General features: G+C 38.4%; 1 protein-coding gene and 1 long non-coding RNA gene across 5 annotated transcripts in view; one reads left to right on the top strand and one right to left on the bottom strand.

Moving 5' to 3' along the window:
- Nucleotides 1-3,693: 3,693 nt before the first annotated feature.
- The window catches only part of ATXN3 (ataxin 3), a 30,748-nt gene continuing 11,771 nt past the window's right edge, over nt 3,694-22,670 (bottom strand). For 3 of the 4 annotated variants that reach the window (XR_014494425.1, XR_014494426.1, XR_014494427.1), the window contains exons 6-12: nt 21,481-21,568; nt 21,122-21,254; nt 20,196-20,374; nt 14,894-15,017; nt 14,529-14,611; nt 13,279-13,364; nt 3,694-6,113 (exon numbers count right to left, since the gene is read on the bottom strand). Coding sequence is in view for 1 of the 4 variants with exons in the window: in XM_083379499.1 (XP_083235625.1) it covers nt 6,019-6,113; nt 13,279-13,364; nt 14,894-15,017; nt 20,196-20,374; nt 21,122-21,254; nt 21,481-21,568 (705 nt within the window). In the remaining 3 variants the exon portion in view is untranslated. The remainder of the gene's footprint in view (nt 6,114-13,278; nt 13,365-14,528; nt 14,612-14,893; nt 15,018-20,195; nt 20,375-21,121; nt 21,255-21,480; nt 21,569-22,670) is intronic. The other variant, XM_083379499.1, reaches the window with a different exon arrangement.
- On the top strand, nt 18,079-22,666 carry LOC310650771. Its single transcript, XR_014494428.1, has 3 exons — nt 18,079-18,487; nt 21,142-21,221; nt 22,634-22,666. It is a non-coding gene; the product is annotated as an uncharacterized lncRNA (long non-coding RNA).

The following is a 22,670-nucleotide window of genomic DNA, read 5'->3' as shown; positions in this document are numbered from 1 at the left end:
ATAGATGCCATCTTCCGTTTTAGTCTGTTTCCCAAATCTTCAGCCAAATAATAGAATACAGTAGGTACTGTGTATCTGTTAAGGGTAGTGTTTCTGCTAGTTGAAATTGTTCTTGTGCAGCTTTGCATAATATAGGAATAATACAGGGCAGTGAGCAAGAGTAAATGGCCTCCAAGGTCAATCGTAACCATTGCATTTAGCCACGTTTTGAAATAAATGCTGGAGAAAGGATTTCCTACTTTATATACAGCCACTTTATATATTGTATATAAAGTAGAAAATCCTTGCTCCATCATTTTTGTTTCCTATGGTCCAATAACTTCCTAATAATTTAGACTTGTTTCTTTTCTTTTTCTTCTGGAACAACTTTGAGCAGCTCCACCCCTTCTTTAATGATATAGTATCTCTGTAATTTTCCCTTTTCTCGCCTAATATACTACATGCTTCCAACTGTTCCACCAAAGTGGACATGTTGTAGATTGTGGTGACCAGAACTGGAGACTATCCTAGGAGGTGCTTACTTGCTTGCTTACCAACATCACACTGTTATCTCAAGTTCATTTTCGAAACCACAAAGATACCTTGTTTTTTTGCGTGCACTACTGCCCAGTATGATCTCCATATTCATGTCTTTGTGTATGTCATTTATAACCAGCCATAATTTGGGAGTTGAATATTAATATAACACAAATATTTGAGAAAATTCCCTTGTTGAAATAAGGAGTATTAATGAGGGTGTTTCCCTCATTAATGTTAAATGTGAGCATTTGTTTGGAGAAACTTCACTGCAAAGTTCTAATGAAGACTACAGCTAGTTGTCAAATTACAACCACAACTGGGACCAGAATTTCTGTTGCTAAATGATCATGTGACCGTGGGGATGTTGCAACGATCACAAGTGCAAAGACGTTGCAAGTCACTTTTTTCACTGCCGATGTAACTTTGGTTGCTAAACAGATCGTTGTAAGTTGCAAACCATCTGTATACATACACATATATAAACCCACATTTTTATGCTGACCCATTTGAAAACTGCAAGAGCAAGAGTTGTTGATTTCATATAAATCTATTAAATCATTGTGGTAACAATTTATTGAAGAAAAAGATGAAGCAAAAATAATAAGTCCTGCAATAAATAATTATCTTTTTGTAGAAAAGAAAAAAAGAAACTAAAGTTAGGTCAAAAAAGTATTTGCCCTTTTTGTATTTTCTGAATTTTTGCTTTCTTTTGTTACTGAGTGTTTATAGAACTTCATGTAAGCCCCGTTATGTATCAGGACTCCAAGTGACAAGTTAAAAGTTGGTACTTTTTGTTATTTTGTTAAAAATTATAATTAAAAAGATCAAAACTAATACAAATTGAAAATAGAATAAGAAGAAAAAATAGAAAAGGAAAGAATAGAAAAAATATAAAAGAAAAATAAGGAAATAGTAAAAAATATAAAGAAAAATTGACTTCTTCTTCATAAGTATAAACATTTTAGTTAACTTATCACCTTCTCTTCAAATACAGCAAATGATCTTGTTGTCTTATATCCCATTTCTTATTTATAAGCAAATAATCTTTAAGCAAATCCTTAAAGCCTTGTTCAAACCTAGTCAGCAAAAGTTTATTAAAGCAGAGGTCCCCAACCCCTGGTCTGTGGCATGCCAGAAACTGGGCCACACAAAGAAGCAAAGCCCCATCCACAAGTTTCAGGCAGCACATGAAAACCACGCCCCCTCCAGTCCACAGAAAAACCTCTCTCCATGGAACTGGTCCCTGGTGTCCAAAAGGTTGCTGCGTTTTCAAGTGTTGAATTTGCACACAGATGGAGCTCCCTATCTCCCCAAGGTCTCTGGATACAAAGTGATTGAGCACCTAGGGACCCTTGGAAATGCAGCAAATCACTGCGTTTCCAAGAGTCCCATAGGCGCACAAACACCTTTTATCCAAATGGAGACCTTGGGGAGATGAGGAGCTCAGTTTGGGAGCAAATGGGGTGGTTGAAAAGGCAGCAATTTGCTGCATTTTCAAGCGCTGCATTTGCACACAGGAGGAGCTCCCCATCTCCCCAAGGTCTCTGTTCAGATAAAAAGTGTTTGAGCGGCAGCAGCTTGAGTTTCTCTGCTCTGCTCTGAGTGGAAGGAAATGGAGGTGCAGAGCAGGATTGCTCTCAATAAGGCTGGCGCACACAAGTGAGCAGCGCTAAAATGTTTCTTGAGATCAATCTTTCTCGGCACCTCTTAATGGGTTGGGGAGGCCTTGGGGGGCTGTTCCATCACTAGGCCCTCCATGGCCTTCCCCACCCTGAGATATCTCATGTGCACTTCATGAGCCATGTGCATCTTAATGAGCAGGAAATGATCTCATTCGAGGTACGAGATTCACTCCCACAAATTTTTGAGTTACAAATGGAATGGGCAGGCTCCATTCCATTCATAATTCGATGACTACCTGTAGGTGACCTTGGTATGATTCATACTTCCCTCCCTACAGAGCTGTGCTCTTCCTAGGCCAGGGTGATAATCAGGTTTCAAAAGCTTTTCTGAAGCCAACAGGGTTAATTTATATAAGCTAGGCCATAATAATATGGTACATCATATTCCTGGGTCCAGTGGCCATAGTGCTTTTTGTGTGTTTTACACTGAGCATCAATTTTGTCCTGTGTGATAACACTATTGTTTTCAAAAAGTTTATAAAGGAGGCACTGGTTATCACTGAGCTGAAGTTAAGCTGGTCTTTGCTTTGTCCTCAAATTAGAGCTTGTTCTTATTTATACTAAGGTAATTGTTATATCTTACATAACACGACATATTTTTAATTTTATTATTAAAATAAAATTTATGCTGCCCATCTCAATAAGGCAACTCTGGGCAACTACAGATAATTAAGGGTTTGGGACTAGTATGTATTTTCCCAAGAACCTAAATTTGACTGAGGACAATGAACCAAATGATTTTGGCTCTATGGAATATTATGCCCGCCCTTCCCTAGGAGTGAGATTGGCTCCATCCCCTATGTCCTTGTAGAAGTCCTTCAAAACTTGTCTGTGTTGATAGGCTTGGGGATCTCAAGGAAGTGGTGATTTAATGAAGTGGCTACATTGCTTGTAACACCTAATAATCTTTCCTAGCAATTAAATAATACATTTTAATTCTGAAATACTTTTCAATATTGTGACTTTGTTTTTTATTGTACATTGCCCAGGGTCATGTTTGGGAGATGGGTGGCCATACATGTATGATAAATAAATAAATTCTAGACCATTGATCTGGTTACAATGCCAATAGAACAAGAAAAAACTCAGAGCACATTATTAAAAAAGGCCATTGTTATAAATGAAATCCAGATTTCTTTCAGGTCTTCCACCAAAAGTGGATTCCATACTCTTCAGTTTTAGGAATGTTCACCATTACAAATGGACAATTTTCAAGTCTGTCCACTAATATAATCCCCAAGTAGAAAAATTTCTAAATTACTAAAAATACTCTCTCAAAATCTACTGCATTAACTTTATGTAAACCACAAAAAGTTTCACCACAAGTTGACTCTTAAAGAAGGGTTCCACCTTTAAGTGCACATGCTAAATGGAAAAAAATATTTTAAAATCTTTGCTTTATAATTGATATGGTATATACCGTATATGTGTTGAAAAAAATACCTTGCTTTAACGAAGAGATACATTTGAAAGAAGTGGATCTAAATTCATCCAAATTCAACTTGTCCACAAGGACACAATTTATTGGAAAAGTAAGAAAAAATAAAACTATGATCTTTACAGACTAGTATGATTTCATTTCATGGCATCTATACATCTTTTCATATATTTCTTTTCAAGTAGTAGCTTAAACACAATTAAATTGAATGCATATAGCTTTATGTAACTAATGTTGTTTTTTTCTCCAAAATAACATGCAGTAAATATGGTGTTATTTTTTCTGTTAATAAATTAGGCAGATCTGAAATAGCTACGTTCAGTTTACTGACTGGCAAAGCTAGATACACTCTTACAGTATTTATCCCTGGACCAAATCGCAGTGCTTGTACTTTTGTAATAGTTTCACAGAAATCAACAACATATGAAACATGAAAATAAGAGGCATTTGACTTTCATATTTAACTCTCCACTTAAGTAATTGTTTGTAAACAAATATCAAAATCAATTTTAATATTGTATTTTATAGTACCATAATCTGTGTACATTTACTAATCATTCAGTAGCAAAGAATGACACATCAACATGGTGCAATATAATAATTTTAAAATAATTTGCAAAACCCAATCAATTTCACAATTTTTTTTGTGTATCTGGCAAATATCCATAGGTTTAATGAGTATATTGTTTGTATCCAAAACTATAGCCTTAATATGTATATGTAAACAGAATGTATGCTTAAAGCATCTTTTGCAAAAAAGAAAAATATTTTTAATACAAAATGCCAAATTTAGTCATCCTGCAATAATATTTGTTATGTATTGTTTGAGTATCAGAATAAAACTAGCTTACAGAATTTGCTTCCCAGTTTCCCTTGGCAACAGAAACAGAATAAACAGTAAGATGCATGAATGAAAACCATTCATGAAAAGCCGCAAATCTGTTACAAGAAGACATTCATTAACATCTGATAAAGTACATACTCATACACATTCATTTATGTATAGCCATTTTTAACACATAAGTAACCATGCAGGGTTCATTTCAGATGGTAGTTATGCATATTAATGTGGCACTGAAATCATGGCATCAAAATCTTCTTAACTTCCTCATTTCAAAATATGGAATTTTGGAAAGGCTATAGCTCAGTGGCAGAGCACGTGATACACATGTAGGAAGTTCCAGTTTAACTCTAATTCTAATTCTTATCCTCCATCAAAAGCAATTCAGGTAGCAGATTCTTGCTTGAGACTGGAGAATCACTGCCAGAATAGATAATTCTAACCTAAATGGACCAATAAGCTGATTCAGTACAAGTTAACTTAAGTCCAGCTTTATAGTATTAATACTTATAGAAATATCTAACAAAAGATAAAATATTAATACCAATTCAAATAAGAATTACAATAACATTTATCAACTATATCCAACACTTTTGACTTCAGTTAATCAAATTCTAGGTGTTGGCTGAATATATATATATATATACTAGATCAGTGCATCAGAGCCAGTATTGGCCCAACATTTAGTAAAAAAATACTAAAGGCATTTTTAGAGCAAAACAAGGAAGAAATAAGTCTTGAGTCCGCTACTGGAGTAGGTTCCTCCAGTGTGCCTTTCAAAACAGCTTTGGAAGATTGGAATGCTTGGAGGCAGATCTGGAGGAGCAGGAGAATAAAAGCAGGATGTTCCATTTTATGGTAACTGTAATACTCTAGCAAAGTCTTCCAAAATAGGGTTGATGGTCTGAAAATCTCTTGCTATTCTTAGTCAAAATGTTGTTAAATAATTAAATTCTGGAATTAGGCTGATGTACAGTAATTCATGCACGTAATTCAAATATCTCTGTAAATCTGGAATTTTGGAAGTGCATCGTAAACATGATACTTAGAATGCCTTTGAGCATATATGTGAAACTACAAATTTTTAGATTTCACATAATCTTATTTAGCAAAGTTCCAAGGCCTTGCTTTATATTCAGGTGAGTGCTTGATCTTCCTGTTAAGATCACAACAGTTGTGAAGAAGAACAAGCCATCACAACTGAGAGAGCTGCTCCCTCTACAAAGATCTGCAGATACCATAAGCTTAACCTGAACATCTATGCATCAGAAAAATATTGGATGAGATTTTATTGTATATCAATACCCATTTTCTCATTGTTCTTCTGACTGAATAGAAATTACCCAGAAGGTCAACAGTATAACCATAAACTAATGAGATTTTATTGTATAGTAACCAAATTGTTTTTAATTCTGATCTTCAGTCTAAGTCTCACCACTGTTACCTTGCTTTGGTACATCAATGAAATGAACCCTACCTTTATGCCACCCACACAGAATTAATACAGAATGTAGTGTTCAGATTAGAATAAATATTTGTCATTTCTTTTCTTCTGTGTTCAAGCTGTTTGTAACAGTTTCCAAGGACATATTCATAGCAGCCTGAAGCATATCATTTTCACTCATATCACCTCCTGAGAAGAAACAAGAAAATAAAACACATTAGTTTCTAGAACATCAATAATTTAAAAAGACAGAGAAAAACTCTAGTTCCCATGCTCATAGCTTACTAGTTCAAGACAGGAGTGGGGAACCTCTTGTTGTCAGACTGGCCTATCCAGGAATTCCCAAAAGACCTATTAACCATTTCCTACTTTCTGCTACCAATTGTACAATATAGGCAGCACTTTACCTGTGCCTTTAAAAAAAATAAATGGAATTAGGAGTCAGAACATGATCTGACCAACTGATGTAAATTAAACCTCTGGAATGTCATGTGGTCTCCAAGTCAGGCAGGAGCCTGGATTTACTTGGAACTAAACCTAGTTCTCTACTCTTGGTTTAGGAAATTGGTAAAGAGGATTGGGGGATTATTTTCCCCCCAGGATTTATCCTTTTCCTTGTTAGTAGATTCACAGAGCAGGCTAGATTGCACTCAACTACAGACTCCTCTGAACAGGAAAACCCTTGACTTAACATTACAATCAAAAAATAAATTAGGAAGCCTCCAACCATAATTAATAGATGCCTGTTTTTATTTTTCAGATATTTTGAGATGTGTTTGAATGTTTTATTAACTTTTAGCAAATAGCATGATAGCCCTCGACTTACAACCACACTGGAACCCAAACTTCCTTCGCTAAGTGAGGCAGTGTTTAAGGGAGTCGTGCCCAATTTTATAATCTTTTTTTTTTTGCTGTGATTGTTAAGTGAATCACTGTAGTCATTATGTGAATTTGGCTTTTCCATTGACTTTGTCAGGGTTGTTAAGTGAATCACTGAGGCCGTTAAGTGAATCTGGAGTCCCCACTGACTTTGTCAGAAGCCAGCTTGAAAGGTCACAGATGGCAATTATGACCCTGGATGCTGCAATCCTTGTAAATATATGCTGGTTGCCAAGCCTGAATTTTGATCATGTGATCATAGGGACACTGTGACAGCCATGAGTAAGAGGACCAGTCATAAGTCACCATAACTCTAACATTCATTGAATGAATGGTTGTACGTCAAGGACTACCTTTAATGTTTAAGTCATCACATGGACTGATACTGAATTTACCATACCCTGAAGTGTATACATAAGCATTACACCAACTTCACGGTTTATAAATGTATTGGAGGCAATTCTATTATTTCTAGATACAATTTCCAACGGTTACACTGGCTGGGAATGATGACAGCTGTGGTTCAGTAGACCTGAAGAACATTGGCAAAATTGATGAAGGATGATGTAACAAGTAGAACTAGGTAGACCTCATGTAGACGCTTTTACAAATACAATACAAAGGAAAAAGAAGGAAATGTTTCATATTATAGTTTCAACTATTATAGCAAATACTAAAGATATGGAGACAGATAAACATGGAGACAAATTCCTTGTATGTTTAATCACACTTGGCCATATAACCTATTCTGTTTCTATTTCTACTCTACCGAGTTTGAGAAAAGGTTCCAAGTTAGAAAAATATAAAAGCCTTAAAACATATTTAGCTTGTATATTTACTGCAGAGCTACCATACGTTTTCAGAAAAGTTCAACACTAAACCAAACAACAAAAATAATAAAGCTGATATAAATTCTAAAAGAAAAAAAGCAGCAAATATTTTATTTATTCTATTACATTCTGGGCTTTTTTTCTCATAGAATGCTCTGAATGGCGTACCGGCACCTTTTTTTTTTGCAAAAAAAAATAAATCCCTCTATTGGCTTTCGAAAGCCTATTGCAGGAGTAGGCAATCTTGGCTCTTTTATGACTCGTGGACTTCAACTCCCAGAAATCCTGAGCCAGCCATGCTGAGGGGAAAGAGAGAGGTTTCCAAGCTGAGCCATGCTGGCTCAGGAATTCTGGGAGTTGAAGTCCTTGAGTCATAAAAGAGCCAAGGTTGCTTACCCCTGCACTAGAGGAGGACATTAAAATTATTTACAAGGTTACTTCTTTAGGAACTAAACTTTTAGAATCTAAAACAGCTAATTCAAAAAAGCCAACAGGAAAGAACCTCACATTTTTCATCTGCTTCTGTCTTTTGGAAGGTAAAATTAGATAACAAAATAATCTATTTCCTATGTTAACATCTCTGCAATGAAATCAATAAAGGTAACAGGAAAGAAATGAGAAACATTTTTCTCAATGTAATATGTCTAATTTAGCTGATGCTAGAAAAAAAATAGTATCTTTTGTACATACTCTTGAAAACTATTTTGAATCTATGACCATCTATTACAACTAAACCACTTTAAATCAAACAATTTTTAAGAATGAAATATTCTTAATTTGGACTTTACTTTTACTGTTTGGACTGTTGTGTGTTTTGAAAAATAGATTATTTAGAATCTAGTTATGTTGCACTTCGGTCTTTAAATATTTTTTTTTTAAATCCCATTTATATCCTGCCCTTCTCCGAACTCAGGGCGGCTTACAATCTAAGAAGCACAAATCAATGTGCTTAGCAATAGCCTTCATTCTATGCATATGCCTGCTTGTTAGGGCTTTCACCCCCCACCCCAGCGGCATTTTTACAAAGTCAGCTTATTGCCCTCAACAATCTGGGTCCTCATTTTACCTACCTCGGAAAGATGGAAGGCTGAGTCAACCTTGAGCCTGGTGGGACTCGAACCTGCACTAATTGCAGGCAGCTGGTGTTATTTAAGGAGGCATTAGCCCACTGCTCCACCAAGGCTCCACCAAGGCACCAATTAACCTAATATATACATAACAATATACAATGTTTTCCATGGTGAGCTTTACATCAATAACAACATTTATTAAAATAATTTCTGGTGGTATTATCTGTACATTAAAATTTTGTTTAGTCACAATCTTTCACTTTTCACATTCTGGACAAGCAGTGGTCATGTAACCTAGCAAAAGATGTTACATATGTGCATAAACGTAGTCAGTAGCATATGCCTTTTTAAAAATATCAAACATGCAAAGAAACAAAAATAAGTCCACAATATCTATATTACATCCAGAAATGCCAACTTTGCAACCAATATTTCTCATCCATAACTATGGCATCCTAAGGATACCTGCAAACATGCAAATGCTTCTCTGGGATCAGTAACGCAGCAGGGATTGCTTTTTCCTTCCAGTAACAGATTGCTGGGAAATACCAAACATGGCCTTGAGAATTCCAATGTTTGTTACAAATTTTTCTGGATGTGGTTGGAAAGAGGCCTAGAAATGCCAGCACAAATACATCACACTTGCTGAACGTGCACACGCAACTAATTACAATCTTCAATTAAAGTGGGACAAAAAAGTATTTAGTCAGCCACCAATTGTGCAAGTTCTCCCACTTAAAAAAGATGAGAGTCCTGTAATTTTCATCATAGGTATACCTTAACTATGAGAGACAAAATGCGGGGAAAGAATCCAGGAAATCACATTGTAGGATTTCTAATGAATTAATTCGTACATTCCTTGGTAAAATAAGTATTTGGTCACCTATAAACAAGCAAGATTTCTGGCTCTCACAGACCTGTAACTTCTTCTTTAAGAGGCTCCTCTGTCCTCCACTCGTTACCTGTATGAATGGCACCTGGTTGAACTTGTTATCAGTATAAAAGACACCAGTCCACAACCTCAAACAGTCACACTCCAAACTCCACTATGGCCAAGACCAAAGAGCTGTCGAAGGACACCAGAAACAAAATTGTAGACCTGTACCATGCTGGGAAGACTGAATTTGCAATAGGCAAACAGCTTGGTGTGAAGAAATCAACTGTGGGAGCAATTATTAGAAAATGGAAGACATACAAGACCACTGATAATCTCCCTCGTTCTGGGGCTCCACGCAAGATCTCATCCCGTGGGGTCAAAATGATCACAAGAACGGTGAGCAAAAATCCCAGAACCACACAGGGGGACCTAGTGGATGACCTGCAGAGAGCTGGGACCAAAGTAACAAAGGCTACCATCAGTAACACACTACGCCGCAAGGGACTCAAACCCTACAGTGTCAGACGTGTTCCCCTGCTTAAGCCAGTACATTTCCGGGCCCATCTGAAGTTTGCTAGAGAGCATTTGAATGATCCAGAACAGGACTGGGAGAATGTCATATGGTCAGATGAAACCAAAGTAGAACTTTTTGGTAAAAATTCAACTCGTCGTGTTTGGAGGAGAAAGAATGCTGAGTTGCATCCAAAGAACACCATACCTACTGTGAAGCATGGGGGTGGAAACATCATGCTTTGGGACTGTTTTTCTGCAAAGGGACCAGGACGACTGATCCGTGTAAAGGAAAGAATGAATGGGGCCATGTATCGTGAGATTTTGAGTGAAAACCTCCTTCCATCAGCAAGGGCATTGAAGATGAAACGTGGCTGGGTCTTTCAGCATGACAATGATCCCAAACACACCGCCCGGGCAACGAAGGAGTGGCTTCGTAAGGAGCATTTCAAGGTCCTGGAGTGGCCTAGCCAGTCTCCAGATCTCAACCCCATAGAAAACCTTTGGAGGGAGTTGAAAGTCCGTGTTGCTCAGCAACAGCCCCAAAACATCACTGCTCTAGAGGAGATCTACATGGAGGAATGGGCCAAAATACCAGCAACTGTGTGTGCAAACCTTGTGAAGACTTACAGAAAACGTTTGACCTCTTTCATTGCCAACAAAGGGTATATAACAAAGTATTGAGATGAACTTTTGTTATTGACCAAATATTTATTTTCTACCATAATTTGCAAATAAATTCGTTAGAAATCCTACAATGTGATTTCCTGGATTCTTTCCCCCTATTTTGTCTCTCATAGTTGAGGTATACCTATGATAAAAATTACAGGCCTCTCTCATATTTTTAAGTGGGAGAACTTGCACAATTGGTGGCTGACTAAATATTTTTTTGTCCCACTGTATATGTGATATATCTAAAATGAGATGGGATGTCTCAACTGCAACTTGCACACCGTTCCGTTTTACGGCAAAACAACCCAGGACAAGCTGATCAGCAAAGCTTAGAGAGGACTCATTAACACATTTTTTGGGAAGGAAAGAAACAGAAGGACAGTTTAACATCTTCCAGTTGATGTTATGTTATGTAACATCTTCTGGGAGTTGAAGTCTACGAGTCATAAAAGAGCCAAGGTTGTTTACCCCGGGCCTATTGGCTTTCAAAAGCCAATAGGAATTGCTGCTGAGCATGCCAAAAAACCCGCCGGCAAACCTTGCACCGGCAAGTTGTCTGCAGCGAAGGCAGGAACTTTGCACCCCTGCCTGCTGCCCAACTACACCATCTCAACTAGTAAGATATTATTTGCAAATAGGATGGCAATAAACAATTTAGGCTGCATTTACATCAGGGCTTTTCAACCTTTTCAGAAATTGTACCACTTTAGGACATGACAATATTCAAGTACCACCAGTGCTGAACAAGATGTCAAAAACTTGACCAAAAAAAGGGGGGGGGTATTTTGGGTTTCATTGGTTAGATTCATTTATTGTTATAGAAATGGCTAGTTTATAATATTATAGAAAAGCAAAAAAGTTGAGGTTCAATGTTAATGCTTCCTTCTACTCCTGCAAGTCACTCTGACTCCCTCCCACTCACTCACACTTTGCTCACAAAAGCCTCCAGTCGCTCTCACTCACTGCTCTGTCTCTTTCAAAGGCACCTCGTTCAGTCTCTCCCCCACTCACTCCGTCTCTTTCAAAGGTCTCCTGCTCACTTACTGCCCCGTCGCTTCCAAACGCCATTTGCTCATTGACACACTCACTTACTGCCCAGACGCTTCCAAATGCCATTTTCTCATTCACTCACTGCCCCGTCACTTCCAAACGCCACTTGCTTGCTCGCTCACTTACTGCATTTGGAAGTGACGGGGCAGTAAGTGAATTAGTGCTGGTGCCGGAGGCCATCAGCTGTTTGGCGCCGGAGACCACTGCCACGAGGAACACAGCACTGGGTCAGGGTTCGGAGCAGCTCCGGCTCAGCATGGGCCGTGGCATGGCAACTGTGGGGAGGGGAATCCCTGCGGCGGCTGTGGGGAGGGGAATCCCTGCGGCCTGTAGCTCTGAGCCGCAGGGGTGGAGGTGCAAAGGATGGGCGGTGACGCCATAGCAAGACACTGGCATCGCTCCCAGTGACAGCACCTCTGAGTTCCGGCACCTTTTTTTTTTTTTTTTAGAAAAAAAGCACTGATTACATTTATAGCCTACTTTTCCTGTTGGGCTAAAAGAAACTATTATAATTGGTGAGGAATTGAATGTGAGGTTTTCTAGCCTGCCTTAGTTGTTTATTTTAAGCACTACACCACAATGGGTCATTGGCTTAGTTAGTTAGTTATTCTATTTCATTATCCATTCTTTGAGTAAATACCCAGAAAACAACTTCCAAACAAAATATATGTGGTCCTTCTGATAATCTGTTCCCAAGCCTTTTACACCTTTAAAGCTGAATAGTAATAGATGTGATGCTGAAAAAAATGCTAGCCATCTCTGCAATTAACACAACATTGCAGTGATGATATTCAAGACAGCTAGTTCCAATGTCCATTCTGCACTAACTAGACTTTTCTAAAGTTAGTTTCATATATAATGCATTGTGAACTCCAGCAACAGATTTTCAACATATGGCTAATGGCAGATCTATGGCACCCAAATAAGTTGGCAGTTAAGGGTGAATTTTGCCCTATGCCATTGAGACCATTAGACTTAGAATTGACTCAATGAGCACTCCCAAGTTACAAATCTAATCAAAAGGAGTGATCCAATTTAGAGTAGACTGAACAGATTATTCCCAGTTTATTAGTCCTCAGCTACTACCAAGTCCAAGCATCAATTCAGAACAAGTATTAACATACTTGTACTTGATGAGAAAGAACAGCACTGGGCATCATTCACACATTGGTACTTCACTGCTATTCTCTACATAACCTCTATAAAAGAGATGTTCAAAATAAACACAGAACACAAAATAGCATTTTGGAAGACATTCCACCCCCCATGGAACTGCCACAGAGCAGAGCAGCAGTGCTTTCTGAAAGTCTGAATTTCAGACAGCATTTTCCAGAAGGATATGCTGACCAATGATACAGAAAGTTAACAAGATATTTGGTAAAATGTATTAAACAAAGATATCCTTGGCTCATCATTTGAAAGAATAACTGGAAAATGTGTTCAAATCCAGCAAATAAAAGCAATACCTGTGTCATTAACTAGTGTGTGCGAATTTGTAGCTGCTTCAACATGGAATTGTGGAATCTGAACTTGCTTTTGCAGCTGCTGATGTCTAAAGCAATCAAAGAGAGAAATATGTAGCATTAATTTTTATTATCCATAGGAAAGCCTATAACTTTATGATTCCTTGCCTTTCTTCATCCAGTTTAATTTTTCCTATTAAATAATGAAGTAATATTTGAAAAGTTCAGAGTACAGGAAGCTGGACCAATACATTTCAGTGTTTGCAATACACACATTAACATACACACATGTATGTGTATGTATGCATGTTTAAAATATGTAATTCTAAAAAATTTAATCAGAAAGGTGTAATATGTAAGGTACATTGATCCCAGAGAATTAGCCAATAAGCTTACTAACAAGTGTTGACAAAACTCCACATTTTGGTCTTTTCTCCCAGATTCCATTTTTCTCCTAACACAGAATAGACAATACAAAAAATATTTTGGGACCAGACTATTGGGAATCACATCTAATTCCAAAGCCCGGAGATAACAAACTACCCTTGAAAAGGCTAAACAAGTGTATTCTCAGAGAAACAAAAAAATGTTCCCAGGAGCAGAAACCTGAAAGTTGTCTGATCAGAATATGGAGTTTGGCACATTACTAGAATGTGCTTCTGGACAATAATTATAGTGATGATTATTAGAGGAAATTAAGTCTCCCTGTTGATGCACTTTCAGTTATTACCATTTTTTGTATTGATGCAACACAAAAACATTCTTCAAAATAAAAATGATAATCACAGATGATAATTATACATGTACATATTTATAAGCATAAAACAGATAAGGATTACAGGAGTACCAATTGCTAATGAATGTATTTTATCATTACATAATAAGGAGATGTGTTTTGGTACCATATCCAAATTAATTTATAGTCTAGAACAAGCCAAAAGGGAAATCAGACACAGAAATATGCTTATGAAATAAAGTCTTATTAAAATGAGGCACTAAAAAGAATGATATCAAGAAGCAGGCAGTATAGCATTGTTAATTAAAAATAGTAACACTGTTGCCACTCTTGAACAAGAAGACACCAGGTTTGCCAAGAATTAATGAATGAACACATAAATATGGCAATAGATATAAATTATCTATTTGCTACTAGTTTACAACTTAGGTTATCCTAAATAAAAACACCTAAGTGATTGTGATAAAGCATCATACATTCATTTGCATTTCAAACTGGAACAATCTATATAACTGACCAATGAATTAGTTACGTAGGTAGCGTGATTTGCCAACAACGGAATCCTGCTATCTGCAGCCAGCATGGTGCCTCAGTCTTGTACTATAATATCAAGCCAAAAGAATCAAGATATTTGCAAAACTGAGTGAGTTGTTCAGGAGTTTAAGAACCAGTTAAATACTGGTATGAGTTAATTCAGAAAAAAAAACCCCTCTTAGAACTCAGTACTTTGGACTACAATTCTAACCAGCATAGTTAGTATTAGAAAAGATAGGAAATGTAATCCGGAATACTTGAAAAACAGCAAGTAATAAAGTAATATCACTTAACAAATGCTTCTGGGGCTTGCCACCCACAAATTATGCTTTACACAGTTTACATTACTTTTCAAAATAGGCCTGTCTTCGACGCCGCAATTCTTCTGATGGGAGAGATTCAGTTTGGCCTGTTGCAGATGAATGTGGAATGTTCTGTGTGCAACAATCTGAGAAGCCACTTCGATGTTCTCCTAAAAGTCACACACACCCACTTATTGGGAAGGTTAAGTTAACTGGGATGTTTACTATGTTTCGGATAAAATAGCAAAAGCAATGTACAATGCAAATTTGTATACTAATCATATAATAGAAGAATTAAGCAGTAATAACAAGGAACAATATAAAAATTTTTTAAAAGCAACTGCCATCAATCATACTGTAAAGCCTAGAACAAAACAAAACAAAATTATCCCCAGATTTGTTTCCTCCATAGCTGGCAATAAAAAGGATGGTTCCAGTTAGATATGATCAGGAAGGACATTCCACAAACCAGGACAAGATTCTAGTTTTCATCCTGGCTACTGAATAAATGGAAGCTCAAAATGAACACTTTCACCTGTGATCTAATGCAGTTATTTTAATATGACTGCATTTCAAAACCAGGAGACTGAGAGGTCTAGTCTGCCTTGGTAATGAAAACCAGCTGCGTGATTTAAGGCCGTCACTTTCTCTCAGTTCAACTCACTTATTTATGAAAATAAATTTAAAAAATAATACTCGTATAATCCTATTTAGTAGCTGGGCTACCAGCTGAATGTTTCATATCGTCTTAAAGGAAGTCCTATGTATTACATTGTAAATAGCTGTTGGATCTGAACAGCTATTTACAATGTAAATAGCTGTTGGACCGATCATCATCTCCTGCGGCTGGTCTTCCGTTTTGCCACCCCCCGCCGTGGGTGTTTGGAACCAATTAAATGGTACCGCCCCAGACGCTTAATGGATCCCCAGAGGTTCCAGACAGCTCTGGGGTCCCCACCTGCCTCCCTTGCTCACAGCTCGGCAGATGCCTTAGTGGAAGCCTGGGAAAGGACGGCCACTGAGGCTCTTGATCGAGTTGTACCCCTGCGGCCCCTGACCCGGTGCAGATCCCGTCGAGCTCCATGGTTCTCTGCGGAGCTTCGGGAGATGAAGCGTCGGAGACGGGGCCTAGAGAGCGGTTGGAGGTCCAGCCGATCCGAATCCGACCGATTGCGACTAAGAGCCTACATTAGGTCTTATCTCGCTGCGATAAGGGAGGCGAGGTCTAACCACTTCGCCACCCTTATCGCGTCCGCAGATAATCGCCCGGCCGCCCTGTTTAGGGTGACTCGCTCCCTCCTAAATCAGGAGGTGAGGGAGGATCCCTTGCAGGGCCGTGCCGAGGAGTTTAACCAACATCTGTCGGACAAAATCGCTCGGATTCGGACCGGTTTGGACTCTGACTGGGCAGAGTCTGACGATCAGGACACGGGTGGTCTTGTCGATATCATCTGGGAGGAGTTTGATTCTGTGACTCCGGAGGAAGTGGACAGGATCATGGGGAGGCTGAGCACCACCACATGTTTATTGGACCCGTGCCCTTCCTGGCTGGTTTATGCAGCCCGGGAGAGGACACGCAGCTGGTTCCAGGCAGTTATATCGGCTTCTTTGAGTGAGGGTATCTTCCCCGCCGTCTTGAAGGAGGCGGTGGTGAGGCCTCTCCTCAAGAAGCCTGCCCTGGACCCTGCTGTATTGAATAACTTTCGTCCTGTCTCCAACCTTCGCTTTCTTGCGAAGGTTGTTGAGAGTGTGGTGGCGCATCAGCTCCCTTTGGTCCTGGATGAAGCGGATTATCTAGACCCGTACCAATCGGGTTTCAGGCCCGGGCACAGCACGGAGACGGCATTGGTCGCGCTGGTGAATGATCTCTGGAGGGCTCGGGACAGGGGGCATTCCTCTGTCCTAGTCCTATTAGACCTCTCGGCGGCTTTCGATACCATCGACCATGGTATCTTGCTGCGGCGTCTCAGGGGATTGGGAGTGGGAGGCACGGTTTTACGGTGGTTCTCCTCCTATCTCTTGGGACGTTCGCAGTCGGTGTTGGCAGGGGGACAGAGGTCGACCGCGAGGTCTCTCATTTGTGGAGTTCCTCAGGGGTCGGTCCTCTCGCCTCTCCTGTTCAACATCTATATGAAGCCGCTGGGTGAGATCATTCGTGGCTTTGGAGTTGGGTATCATCAGTACGCTGATGATACCCAACTTTTCTTTTCGACCCCAAACCACCCCAGTGATGCCCTCGACGTGATGTCCCGTTGCCTGGAGGCGGTTCGGGTCTGGATGGGGAGGAACAGACTCCAGCTCAACCCCGACAAGACTGAGTGGCTTTGCATATCTTCATCCCGGGTTTATTCGGATATTCCATCTCTAACTATGGGGGGTGAACTATTACCCCCCGTAGATAGGGCTCGCAACTTGGGGGTCCTCCTAGATTCACGGCTCACCTTGGAAGATCATATAGGAGCCGTGACTAGGGGGGCCTTTGCACAGGTTCGCCTGGTGCGTCAGTTGCGGCCCTATCTTAGCCGGGATGATCTGTGCACGGTCACTCATGCGCTCGTGTCCTCTCGTCTGGACTACTGCAACGCTCTCTACATGGGGCTGCCCTTGAGGACCACTCGGAAGCTCCAACTGGTACAGAATGCAGCCGCGAGAGTGGTGTTGGGAGTCTCCCGATACTCCCACGTTACACCTCTGCTCCGTGAGCTGCATTGGTTGCCAGTTGTCTTCCGGGTGAGATTCAAGGTACTGGTAACGGTATTCAAAGCACTCCATGGCATGGGGCCGGAGTACCTTAGGGAACATCTGCTGCCGGCATCAAGCTCCCTGCGCCCTGTGCGTTCCCACAGAGAGGGCCTCCTCAGGGTGCCACCGATCAGAGAGTGTCGATTGGTGGCCCCCAGGGGGAGATCCTTCTCTGTGGGCGCTCCGGAGCTGTGGAATCAGCTACCGGTAGAGCTCCGGATGGCGCCCGATCTTCGCTCCTTTCGCCGCGATCTCAAGACATTTTTGTTTGTACAAGCCGGCCTAGCCTGAGGGGGAGTGTTGGGGTTGTTTTATTTTTTGTTTTTTAATTGTTCTGGGGGTTTTTAGCGTTGTATTATATTGTTTTTAACTAGGGCAATTGTTTAATCTGTTTTTAATGTTTGTATTGGTTATTTTATTCTGCCCTGTGAACCGCCCTGAGTCCTCAGGGAGAAGGGCGGTATATAAATGTTATTAAATTAAATTATAATAGCATAGATAATAAACATCAATACATATTTTAAATATGGAGATTATTGATATATTTTATACGACTATGATTTAATAGGAAATAGGGGAGGACTGCTGGAAATTAAAATTAATAGCAGACTTGTATTTGCACAAACACATTTTCTAACTCAGAAGATAAGACCAATTTCCTTTGGGTGAGCAATAAAGCGAACTCTTACAAGTCTAGCCTCAATGTGTTCATATATATTCTACTTTCTAAGTGTGTCTAGGTGCTAGTTCCATTTCAGCCAGGCCAGTTCAATATGCAGTAGACCCAAGCAGGCAGGACAATGTCACCCAAATATATATTGTGTATTTTTCTCCAGGTTAGGTTCTGTATCCTGGGAGCAAAAAAATATTTCAAGTTGGCAAAACAAAAACTATCCAGGTAAGTGACACAGGTAGAATCCTGACTTGGAAAGCTGGTGGAAATTGAGACTGAGAAACACCTTAGGATTACAAAATACATTACAGTAGCCTTCATTTAGTGATCACAATAAGGACCAGCAACTTAGCTGTTAAGCAGTTGTTGCTAAGTGAAATTGTGACTATGGTTATGAACTTACTTTAGTTTTGCAGACTTGTGAAGATCGTATATGTAGCTAATGGTCATAACCATCACCACTGTAACTGTGAACAGTTGCTAAACAAGGCAGTATAATAGCTGCTAAACAAGGCAGTTGCTAAAAGAGAACTACTTGTATAATGATTACCGTATATTTCATTATAAATGCCTTATAATTGGAATTTATAAGAAGGCAAGTCTAAAACTAGGCCAGCAATTTTGGTAATTCTAGGCAATTAAAACTAAAAAATATGTAAAATATTAGCACCTCTATCTTAGCATTTAGTATTTTTATTTGGTATGCAATTACATCTAAGCATAGTACAAGGCCTGCTATCTGAGCAGTAACAATCCTGAGAAGTTTACTATGCTAAGTGTGCTCTGTTCCAAATGTACCCAGTGTGCTTCCATAATTGAAATTGTATTAGAAACTAGCTCTCCCCATTTGTATATCAACACTTTAGCCACTATACTACATCAATTCTCTTGGACGATACTATTTTAATGGGTGAGTTCAAGTGGCACTGTAATTCTAAAAGACAGGCACAAGTATGCTTAGCTGCTAAATTAGTACGCCCTTAAGAAGGGCCAGGAATTTGAGCCTCCCATGAGATAGGCAGAGATAGTTAAATCTTTTAATAACTGCCTAAGACAATCTTGAAATGCTGAAATGCTTATCATATTAATGTGAGACACAATATTTTAAAATTATTATTCCTACCTTAGACTTCAGAATTTGGTTACTGAATTAAGAGAAAAAGCAAGATTACTCTTTTTGTTTTTGCTCTTATGGGATGGAAAAAGCAAGAAGCTTAATTTTGACACTCAACCACACTTCTGCCAACAAAGCACTCCAACTGTAGTAAATTGTTCTTTATCATTCAACATTCCTCATACTTTCCCACATATGTGAATGTTAAAAAAACAACAATTTCTTGCAAATACTCCACTTGCTTTCCTCACCAAAGTTATTATTAAATCATTCAAACTTGGGAATAAATCCTTGCATTTGATCACTTCAGAAAGAATCCCTCTGCTCCAGAAAATAAATTTCTCTAAAAAAAACCAAAACCCTAAGTAAATCCAAATCACTAGATAAACATCACTAGATAAAACACTGTTATTTAATAGGGCTGTGCAGTGTTTGAAAATGATTTGGAATAAATGTTTTTGACTTAATACGTCTAAATAAATTCTAACTCCTTTTTAAGTGTGCCAATCTTATCTATAAAGACATTTTAAAGGCCTATAATGCTTCTGTGAGCAGAAAATTTGGTAGGTGACCAAGGCTGACCCTGGGCCAATCACTGTCTCTCAGCTCTAGGAAGAAAGTTGTGGCAAACCATGTCAAATCTCTTGCAGAGAAAACTGCTGGTACTAGTCCTGGCAGTCACCAGGAGTCAACACCAGGAGTCAAAGGCACACACATAAAAAGCTTCAATGTAGCTTTATTGCTTTGTTGTCTTACGTTTGAATAAAATTAAACATACAGCATATCAATTCATTTTTAAATCAAAATATAATCTTTTACCTTGCATACTAAGTTGAATAGCCCTCCGGAGATCTGCTTCTTCATCTTCCATATCAATTTCCTGTCTGCTGAGTGCAAGTGCTTTTTGGAAATTTTCTTCATCTTCATCTAACATATCGGTATTATTATCGAAGGACTGGCTAACATCTAGTGCTTGTTCTAAGTCTGTTTTTTGCACCCTGGGAAAGTTAAACAAAAAATGTTTTTTTATTCTAAAGCCAAGTGTTGCGCTATTTCTAGAGGAGTGGTAGAGAGAAGGATTTCGTTTTTAAAAGATACAGTGAGCAGAAAAAAGATGGATATCAGAATGAAGTCAGTGTCAGAAGCATCACAATTAAAATAAGGCATACCATATGACATACAATTTAAAATATTAAATACAAAATTAAAATATCTCCAAATTAATCAGATGTTCCCCAGAAACTAGTAACACTGTGTTCTGTCATGCTGCCATGAGGTCCCCTCAAGTGTACACTGATGGGACACAAAGGGCAGGTATACATACTGTATGTGCTGTTGTCTGCATGTCACCACAATCACAAAGAGCATAAACCATTGGATAGCCCCCTTTGTTCAGAGTGTCTCTGGATCTTGTGGCACCCATGCAGTTTATTAATGAGGTCAGTGAATTTATATATAGCACCGATGACACCATCTTTATTTAAGATTCTTCTAATAGTTGCATTTGCATGGATAGCTATGAAAGAAATCCAAGCCTTTAAGACTTAAAAAAATCCCATTTTTTAAAAAAATATACAGAAATGATGCAAAATTTATTTTGTATTTGGTATATCTCCTTTAGAAATAGATAATATCTTTATTATAGGCAAACACAAATTTTGGGTTATTCCATGTGTAAACATAATAGTACCCTTCAAAAATACTTACACTGAATCCATTAAAATACAAGCTTTTATTTACCTTACCTCTGATCTCTTGATTGCAGCGTCTCTTCCCCAATTAATTTTGGCCTTTGCATTTGCTGCACCCGAATCATTTGCAGTAATTGATCAGCTTCACAATCAGGTAAGTCACCTTTTACAACAAATATTGAATAACCTATGAGAAATAAAAGGATATGAACAGATTAGGAAGATAATCTAAAAATTAATATAAAATACAGGGATTAGTGGGCAAGGGACTAATGAATAGAAAAATGCTCTTTATCAATATTGGCAATTTGATTACACATTCTACAAAACTTGGTCAAGCAACACAGGAAGAGTTTTCTTAGACGAATATTACAGCAATATTACAGCATTCAGCATCTGAAAATTAGCATTACCTTCTTGTTGTAGCTGGGCCAGAAAAAGTGCAAGATAAGTATCAGATATTAGTTCTGGACCAGTCAAGAGAGAGTTCAAGTTGAACCACTGTTCAGAGAAAGAAAATTAACATGCAGTGTGATTAATAATATATTTTAATACATAGCAAAACATATACCTATTATTAAAACAATTAAGTAAATATACTGAATATGCGATCAAAGATAAAAATAAAAGGCATTTTGTATTACTTATTACACCATGGAATAATATTAATTGTATACATTTGACTGCTTGCAAAGTCTCATATAGTCATCGTAGTTAATGGATACATTAGCATTTAGTTATAGGGGGAAAAACAATAACAAGGCTGTAATCAAAGGAGTGCCAAGAATACATAGCAGGAAACTTTTAAAACATTGCAATTTCTGCTGTAGAAATATCTATTGCAAGGCAAATGCCTGGTTTTAAATGAGAAAAACTGATGAATCAGAAACATCAAGGAGGCAGATGCTGTCTAGTCTACATATTACTAAAACTTTCTTGTATTTGTCTGTTTTAACCATCAATTAGCAAAATGATGCATCATGAGGCAACAATTTTTGAATCATGGTGCCAGAAATAAGTCTTTCAGTTAAAAATGCATTTCAAATCCAGCACCCATTATTCCCATGGAACTGAAATTTCAAGTAACTTAAGAAGCGACTGTTATAGCGCCACCACTGTCAGCTGATTGTGATTTCTAATACTCCCTGCCAGCTTCCCACAAAGTCAATCAGGAAGCTGGCAGGAGATTGGAAGTCACTCATTCCCACTGCTGTTCTGCCCACTTATGGTTATTCTATATTTAGGTAAGTAAATATTGATAAAGGAGGATCCAAAGGGTTGCATGTTGTGTAATACACATTAACATGAAAAAAATCACCTACAACATTCTGAATCAATTCCACCTTCAAAATGGGAATACTGAACAGTAGGAACAAAGCAGCTCTGGGAAATTCAATTGCATAGAATGAATGAATGAATGAATGAATGAATGAATGAATCTATCTATCTATCTATCTATCTATCTATCTATCTATCTATCTATCTATCTATCTATCTATCTATCTATCTATGAATTAACACGGTGTTTGTCACTAGACATGCACTCAATTTTGACTGAATTTATAGGCGATTACAATGGCAAGCCTGACATCGATTTTAAAGA

This window comes from Vipera ursinii (assembly GCF_947247035.1).
Source record: "Vipera ursinii genome assembly, chromosome: 1".
Lineage (NCBI taxonomy): Eukaryota > Metazoa > Chordata > Lepidosauria > Squamata > Viperidae > Vipera > Vipera ursinii.
This window is presented reverse-complemented; position numbering and strand designations above follow the sequence as displayed.